The sequence below is a fragment of the Populus euphratica genome, unplaced genomic scaffold (assembly GCF_000495115.2).
Source record: "Populus euphratica unplaced genomic scaffold, PopEup_1.0 scaffold833.1, whole genome shotgun sequence".
NCBI lineage: Eukaryota > Viridiplantae > Streptophyta > Magnoliopsida > Malpighiales > Salicaceae > Populus > Populus euphratica.
Window position 1 is genome coordinate 62,150 of NW_011500693.1, and position 8,904 is coordinate 71,053.

Consider the following 8,904-nt stretch of genomic DNA (forward strand, 5'->3'; position numbering starts at 1 on the left):
ATACTTTCTTAGTAAAGTTGTTTGGAATAACAATTAAGTTTTTTTTATTACAAATAAAACATGAGGACTATAAGTTGTTTTTAAGAGAAAGTATATTTAGATTTTTTCCTTAGGAGTTTCGTCCTTGTTTTGGTCAAGTAAAGGGTTATTTATAGGTTTAGAAAAGAAACTTGCTGTTAGACATAGTTTTCTATCAGTTGGTAGAATTGATTAAACTATTTTAAGAACCGATTAAATCCTTTTTTAGAATCGGTCAAATCATTTTAAAGAATTCCAAGAGTTTCTAGAAATTTTCAAGAAATTAACTAGTCATTTGAGAAACAACTAGACCAGTTTGAGAAATGGTATGGCTATTGATCAAAACATTTAGACCGTTTTCGCTATTGTTCATATTTTGTCCCATTTATTGTATTTTGGTCATTTATTGTTTTTTTATTTGTTTAAGTTGTGTGAGTATTATTAGGTGTTTTAAATAAGTTGAGTGTTAATTGGTAAAAACATTATTACAAAAACTTGATCAGTGAAGTTGATAACCATTATATTTATAAGTTCTTCGTTCTTAACCTTCATGATTTTTTTCCTTACCTGTTTGATGATTTCTTGAAAGATATAAACTTGTTTAAATAATTACAAGAGTGTGTATTTTATATATCATCTAAGCATTATAACATAACATTTAAAAGCTTCATGGAATATATTATGAGTTATTAATACAATATGCATATTTTAAAATTATATCAAATCAATGTTTATGTTATCATCAAAATATAATGAAAAATAACATTAAATCATCATTATAGCCATGAGACTAACAATGTATATTTTATGTTATGGTGTAGAGTTTTTTAAGTATGATTTTGTTTCAAAATCTATTAAATATTTTTTTTTATTTTTCTTTATTTTTGATAGCTATATATCAAAATAATTAAAAAAATATCAATTTAATATTTATTCAAGTTAAACACACCTTTAAAATATGTATAAACATGGCTTCAAATACAAAAGCAAACAATGCGGTGATATCTTCCAGCTCTTTAAGAAAATGATCTCGATATTGTTTGATTTTTCCTTTTCGTCTTTCAAAAAAACTCGTGGGACCTTGATGGAGCTAACTCTATACAAAAGGAAGATGCATCAATTTCTTAATTTGTTTTCCAGGTATAATTTATGAATCATCTGAATTAATTACAAAACCGAACTAAACTAAAATAACTGGTTTGATTCTTTTACTTAGTTTAGTTTGGTCTAAAATCTTGAAAAGAAAAAATGGTTGGGTTAGATTTTTCATCTAAACCAGATTGTTTGAACCATTACTCACTTCTTCAGTGATCACTAATCATTTTGATGAGTTTGACCTCCTTGAATTGAAAGTGTCTGAATCATTAATCACAGGGAAAATTGATCGTTGCACAAAAAAAAAGAAAAAGAAAAAAGAAGCCATCCATGTGCAATACTGCTACTGATTTTCATGGTGTTGACCAGTGATCATGCAACATGGCGTCCCTATAGCAAAAGCATTTTCCCAAAACTTGAGAATTGAATTCATGTATAGATTCAATGCATTCGGAGTTTAATTAATACACTTACAATTGTAGAGTCCTCGAAATCACCTTTTGTCCCGCGAAATTAACAATAAATTAAGAACTAGTAACATCGGATGTATTAAGTGATGACCCAAGTGTTCTATATATATATATATATATATATATATATATGGTAGAGTAAAAATAAAGGCTTTAATGTAGTAATTATTATGAAATTTTTATAAAATATTTATTAATGAATGTAACTTAATTAATTAGATTTTAAGTTTGTTAATTAGAAATCACCAATTCAAGTTTTATAAATTTCAGAACCACTGAAAATTTATATAATTATTAACTTTAAAATTTATAAAATTAATTAAAATGTATATAAACTAATCTAAATACTGATGTTAATAAAAATAAATAAATAAATAAAATATTTATCATATAATAAAGTTGTATTACTTTTTATTATAAAAACAAAATGATATTTATAGCCTTAATTAAAAAAAATTATTTGTTTTCAATTCAAGAGTATTTTAGTTTTTTTTATATAATGTGATAGTTATTATTTATTTATTTAAAGATATTTGTATGAATTTTATTTTTTTTATGGACGGTAAAATAATAAAAATATAACTATAATAAAAAACTATCATCGTTGGATAAGGATGCTTTAGTATTTTTTTTTTTTTGAATTGCATAGTATAATTACACATTTCTCCTTAGATTCACAAAAACTAGGCCAAATCTATGCATTTTCTATTATTATTATTATTATTATTGACTCTGAGGACCACGTGCATGCACATTAATGGAGGGCAACTTGGGGCCAAGGAAAACGCACCTTCGAAGCCAAAACTAGAAGCTTTGAGGTGAATCGATGTGCGAGGTGTCCTTTGAATAATTGATGGGAGCATGGAGATTATTATATTGTGGGTGAAACGTAATCATCACGCAGGACTTGATTCACTGACGGCTCTGGAGGCCTTATAATCAAACATCGTTAAATCCAGAATATTGACTATACATATATATATATATATATATAGGAGACTAAAATAGAATGCGGGCCCATTATTCGATGGACTCCTCCATGTATTTGACGTTCCGGTAGAATGTAGTTAGATGCGATCAGGTTTGTTTTTTATTAAAAAACAATTAAATTAAAATTTTGAAAAATCAATACCCATTAGTTTTGATTCCATTAATTTTCCAAGTTAAAAATTAGTTCAAACTAGTCTAGTATTTTAATTTAGCTCAGTTTAACTTGATTTTAACTTTTTTCTACTTTGATTTGATTTTTTAATTTAACTTGACTTTTTTAATTTGAATTGGTTTTTTAACTTAAATTCAATTTTATTTGGTTTTTTGATTCTAAACTTGTAAAATCAAAATCGAATCAAACCTGTCAGTTTTTTAAAATTTTAATATATTTAACTAGTTTTTTCACTGATCAGTTTTTTAATTATTTTTTTTGTTATTTTCTCAGTTTAATTTATTTTTTCTCACTTCTAGCTATAATTTTCAAAAGTTATTTTTGTTTAAGAATATATAAAATTAATTTTTATAAATTTTTATTTTATTTTTTTATATTAACACATTAAAACAATTTAAAATATTTTAATTTAATATTTTTCAAGTACATCACCCTTAAACACTTCCTAACACCATTCAATTGAACCAAATTAAAAAATTATAAATCTTAGCAAAATAATACTGCACGGTACCTTTTAATCATTGTTATATATATATATATTTCATTCTTTTACTATATGCATTAAAAAAACAAAATTGAAATTTTTGTCTAGCTCGTAAATTGTCATGTGGCGAATATAGTCTTCGATTGTTTTTGTCCTTCCAATGCTATTTGGCCCATTCATTGCCTTTGAACAATCAAAGACTATCACGATATCGTACATAGGCTTCTTTTGTGTATGGCTTGAAAATATGGTGGCATTTTTTTCAAGATTATAATCTTTTTAAATTATAAATTATATTTTATAAAAATAAATATATATATATATATTTTTTAAGTAAATCTCAAAAAAAAAAAAAAACCTAACCACGTCTCCAAACCAAATACCCGTTTAATATTTTTCTCACCAATCAGACGTAGTTTGTAACTGAGATTGGTTAAAATAGAGTTTTGCTAAAATTTATTATTTTAAAAACTAGTTTATTTTTTAAATATTTTTAAATTATTTTAATATATAAATCTTAAAAATAAAAAAATATTATTTTAATATATTTTAAAAAACAATTAATAACATTCATACAAGTAGTACCTCTGCTGCTCTGACTTAGATTCATTGAATAAACATGATAACGAAGTAGAGACATAACCTTTTCGTCGAAGTTATAAACTAGTAAGCAATTGAGACTTAGTTTTCCCATTACGTCTGGATTTCTTCCTGAACTTAATTTGTCAATCTATACTAAAAATTCAACATACATACCTCACAATCCCTGTTCGAGAGTGATCGAAATACCAACAATCGCAATAAGAACAACAGCACACCCGTCAAAATTATGCCAAACCCTAGTTATTATACTAATAGTCTTCGATTATTTGTTCCATTGCACCCTTCCCGGGCATTCATTATCTTCGAACCTTGAAAAAAATTATACTCGACCAGAGTGTACTGACTACCACTCCATGTTAGAGGATGTCTCCGAAGCTGAAGAGACAGTCCCCGATCCTTAATTGTGTTCATCAAGTCCAGCCCCCCCCTCATAGATCATCTCCCCAGTCAAGTCAGATTCGGGCCATCAGCTTCTCAGTGTGAATTCAGAATTGTAACTGCAGGCGAACCTTCCTATATAAAAATCCAATAATCTTGTTCTGACATCTCCCAAGCCGTGTCAATAAGCACTCCTGTTCTTCGATTAACTGGGTTGTCGGTGGGGCAAATTAATTAAGATCTGAGACAACTCTATCATATTGTCTCCATAAAGTACTTAAAATAATTGATCTGCTTGGCTGAAAGTCTTGAGGGATCTTGGCACAACATGGTAGCATGCGTGTATCGTCCAATCGGACCCACAGATTCTTCGATTGTATGTATGTTCCTTCGAATGCTACTGGCCATTCATTGCCATAGATAGGTGTAATCATCGTATGTTAGTACTTCCAGTTTGAATGTTAATTAATTGAGGATGTGATGGGAAACAGATGTGGTGTACGTACCCATTTTATTTAGTTTTTTAATAAATTCCAAATTTTTTAAACATATTTTCGAAACGCAATAACTCAAACTCGACTAATGTTAACTTCAAAAAAAAAAAAAACAGAGATTATAGAAAGTTTTGATAGATTTTATCTCAACTCAACTATGATCATAACTTATATCTATTTTTTTGAATTTGATCTTATCTATCTATTCTATAAATATATCTACCAAATCACCTAGAGTGATCAATACCACTTTTTCTGTCAATGGATGTCTCCGAAGCCGAGGGGACAGGCACCGATCCTTGATCTTGGGAAAAAATTGAAATATTCTTGCTCTATAAATTTCTCCTTTCAAACCAACTCATAACTAGAGGTTAACTTGAGATTAGATCCGCTTTGGCATGTTCATCAAGGCCAGCTCGAGATATCATCTCCTTGGTCAAATCAGATTTATTAGGCCCCTAACTTGTCGATATGATTGGATTCAGAATTGCAACTGCACATAACCTTCCGACCAAAACCTAGTGCCCCAGTAATTTTGATCTGATATATCCCAAGCCGTGTCAACTAGCATTCCTCTTCTTTGATTAATTGGGTTGTCGGTCGGGCAAATTGAGATTCGAGACAATTCTATCGTTGGTGTAATGGATCGTCTAAGCATGGCGTACTCTTGTCTGTTATGCGTCTTTAAGGATCTCAGGGCTAGTAGCCGAGGATCCGTGCCACGGCGCTGGTCTTCATGGTTCCTGGTAATTATTTTGGCCATAATCTTTTATTGTTAATCCTGTATTATTCAAATGATCTTTGATGTTTTTATTAGTTATTGCATCGAAGAACTTGAAGCTAATTTGACAACAAATTTAAAACTTTCATTTATAATACATAAACTTCATAATAATATCATCATGTATTAAATTAAATATAGAATATACTGCGGAGGATAAGTAAGAATCTTCAGTTTTGTAGAACCTACCATATCAACATGGGCAGAAGACCTCTTGATTGATAAGTTGTAAATATATTAAAATTACTACTTACTAGTTTTGTTGAATAAAGAATATGATTGAGAATTCATTGATATAATGACGACTGATGGACACCTGTCTGAATTCATAATATATATTACGAGCTATTTGGGAGTATAGTAATAATAAAATACTTTCTATTTAAAAATATATTAAAATAATATTTTTTTTATTTTTTAAAAATTATTTTTAATATCAACATAAAAAATAAATTTTTAACTTTTTAAAAATACAATTTAAACTGTGTTCCCAAACACGTTATGTAAAAGCACTTGTATATGGAGGATGGTAAAATTTTGTATTTACCAACTTACTTTCTCATACCAGAAGGGGAAGAAAGTTAATCTGAACGAATCCATGTTTTTGTGCATGGAAGATGCATCTGAAGCAAGTCTGTTTTCTAGAGTTATAAGACCCAACCAAGATCAACTCAGCCCAGAAAATCCGACACGGGTTGATAGATTAGCTATCGATGCGAGGTAACCCAAGTTATGCTTTTTTTAAAAAAATATTCCCTTGGCAACATTATTCAAAGATTTTTTTATACCGAAATGATTTTGTTTTGATAATAATAATAAAAAAAAAAAAACATTTTGAAGTAAAACCTAGCTCTGATACATCACCAAGTTAACCAAGTAGACTCAGACCAAATTAACCAAGTAGACCCGGGCTGACCGATGCTATTTTCTCTCACTCAACAAAAAGCAAAGCAATGCTCCAAAGATCATTCTAGCATTTGCAGGCAGCAATGTTGTGGATTAATGAATGAATCAAGCAAGCCTAAGTGCTAAAGATGATATCTATAAATAAATGGGTGTATCTGAAGAGTTCTGACAAATATTAGCAATAAATTACAATTAATCAAATTCAAGTATCATCAATGCAATTAACCTTAAATCAAGCAAAAGCAAGCACTGATAATTTTATTGATGTATTTATTTCTAATTACTTCAGTTACTCTTTTATCATTTCAATAGAACCCTTCGCCAACCATTACAGTACACCAAAGAAGCAGATCTTACACATGATAATAATAATAATAGTAATAATGATTTATTAAGCACTAATTAAAAAATAAAATAAAAGAAAGGGGTTTAAAAATTAAAAGAGCGACCTGACTCGCCGATTCTGGCGGGCTCCAGAACCAGACTCATCGTGAAACCAGCCAACTGATTTCTGGGCTTCGAAGACAATCTGAGAAATGCCTGTGAAAAATAATAACAACACAATTCATTCAGATTCGGAATCTAAAAAATGATTAGATGAAGGAGATGATGATGATGCAGACAGACAGACAGACCTTGTTTGACGGTGCGTTTGTTCTCGCGGATCTCTTGAACAGTAGCGGAGATTTTCCAGTAGAGAGGACGACCCACGTAGAAGAGAACGAGGATGGCTAGAATCCCCACCACTACCCTAAATATCACTCTTGTTGTCGCTGATGCCATCTTCTCTTACTTTTCTTTTTTTGGTGTTGCCGTCGTCTTGGAAATTGGAACCGACTGAAACCACCGTGTGCGTGTGAGGCTAAAATTGGAGAATTGTGGAAGGATTATCGGCGTTTTATTTTTTGTTTGGTTAAAAGAAAATGTAAATGGCTGCCTCTTTTTAATGTTTCCTTCGCAAGCATGATGAATGGCCAGCGGGAAAGGACATATAGCTTGTCAGCTTTCTAATATCAGGATTGGATTGCATGATTAGGATTGTATTCTAGAATTCCATAATAAATTACTTTCTATTTAGAAATATAATAAAATAATATTTTTTTAAAAATAAATTTTCAATAAAAATAAATTTTAAATTTTTGAGAAATACAATGTTCCCCAACACATCATATAAAAGCAATTGTATTTGTAAGATGGTAAAATTTTGTATTTACCAACTTACTTTCTCATACCAGAAGGGGAAGAAAGTTAATCTGCGCATTTTGATTGTCAAAATCCGAATGAATCCATGTTTTTGTGCATGGAAGATGCATCTGAAGCAAGTCTGTTTCCTTGAGTTATAAGACCCAACCAAGATCAACTCAGCCCAAAAAATCCATCACAGCGATGCGAGGCAACCCAAGTTATGCTCTTTTTATTTATTTTTAAAAAAGAATCCCTTAGCAACATTATTTCAAAGATTTTTGTTGTATCAAAATGATTTTGTTTTGATGATAATAATAATAAAACAGTTCGAAGTAAAACCCAGCTCTGTACGCCACTAAGTTAACCAAGTCGACTCAGACCAAATTAACCAAGTAGACCCGCGCTGACCGATGCTATTTTCTCTCACTCAACAAAAAGCAAAGCAATGCTCCAAAGATCATTCTAGCATTTGCAGGCAGCAATGTTGTGGATTAATGAATGAATCAAGCAAGCCTAAGTGCTAGAGATGATATCTATAAATAAATGGGTGTATCTGAAGAGTTCTGACAAATATTAGCAATAAATTACAATTAATCAAATTCAAGTATCATCAATGCAATTAACCTTAAATCAAGCAAAAGCAAGCACTGATAATTTTATTGATGTATTTATTTCTAATTACTTCAGTTACTCTTTTATCATTTCAATAGAACCCTTCGCCAACCATTACAGTACACCAAAGAAGCAGATCTTACACATGATAATAATAATAATAGTAATAATGATTTATTAAGCACTAATTAAAAAATAAAATAAAAGAAAGGGGTTTAAAAATTAAAAGAGCGACCTGACTGAAAAGGGTTTAAAAATTAAAAGAGCGACCTGACTCGCCGATTCTGGCGGGCTCCAGAACCAGACTCATCGTGAAACCAGCCAACTGATTTCTGGGCTTCGAAGACAATCTGAGAAATGCCTGTGAAAAATAATAACAACACAATTCATTCAGATTCGGAATCTAAAAAATGATTAGATGAAGGAGATGATGATGATGCAGACAGACAGACAGACCTTGTTTGACGGTGCGTTTGTTCTCGCGGATCTCTTGAACAGTAGCGGAGATTTTCCAGTAGAGAGGACGACCCACGTAGAAGAGAACGAGGATGGCTAGAATCCCCACCACTACCCTAAATATCACTCTTGTTGTCGCTGATGCCATCTTCTCTTACTTTTCTTTTTTTGGTGTTGCCGTCGTCTTGGAAATTGGAACCGACTGAAACCACCGTGTGCGTGTGAGGCTAAAATTGGAGAATTGTGGAAGGATTATCGGC

General features: G+C 30.6%; 2 protein-coding genes across 2 annotated transcripts; both read right to left on the reverse strand.

The window, feature by feature from the left end:
• Window positions 1–6,620: 6,620 nt before the first annotated feature.
• On the reverse strand, window positions 6,621–7,281 carry LOC105116023 (uncharacterized). The gene is made up of 2 exons (XM_011013158.1): window positions 7,027–7,281; window positions 6,621–6,931 (listed from the first exon to the last, which is right to left on the reverse strand). Exons 1-2 carry the CDS (start codon window positions 7,172–7,174, stop codon window positions 6,828–6,830), a joined length of 252 nt encoding a protein of 83 aa, XP_011011460.1. The 5' UTR covers window positions 7,175–7,281; the 3' UTR covers window positions 6,621–6,827.
• Window positions 7,282–8,197: 916 nt separating this feature from the next.
• LOC105116022 (uncharacterized) lies at window positions 8,198–8,898 on the reverse strand. Its single transcript, XM_011013157.1, has 3 exons — window positions 8,645–8,898; window positions 8,446–8,549; window positions 8,198–8,409 (listed from the first exon to the last, which is right to left on the reverse strand). Exons 1-2 carry the CDS (start codon window positions 8,790–8,792, stop codon window positions 8,446–8,448), a joined length of 252 nt encoding a protein of 83 aa, XP_011011459.1. The 5' UTR covers window positions 8,793–8,898; the 3' UTR covers window positions 8,198–8,409.
• Between the last annotated feature and the right edge of the window lie 6 nt (window positions 8,899–8,904).

Coding starts and splice junctions, on each gene's coding strand:
- LOC105116022 (XM_011013157.1), bottom strand. CDS start 8,792: ATGGCATCAGCGACAACAAGAGTGATATTTAGGGTAGTGGTGGGGATT. Junction 8,550..8,644: donor CAAACGCACCGTCAAACAAG/GTCTGTCTGTCT, acceptor TATTTTTCACAG/GCATTTCTCAGATTGTCTTC.
- LOC105116023 (XM_011013158.1), bottom strand. CDS start 7,174: ATGGCATCAGCGACAACAAGAGTGATATTTAGGGTAGTGGTGGGGATT. Junction 6,932..7,026: donor CAAACGCACCGTCAAACAAG/GTCTGTCTGTCT, acceptor TATTTTTCACAG/GCATTTCTCAGATTGTCTTC.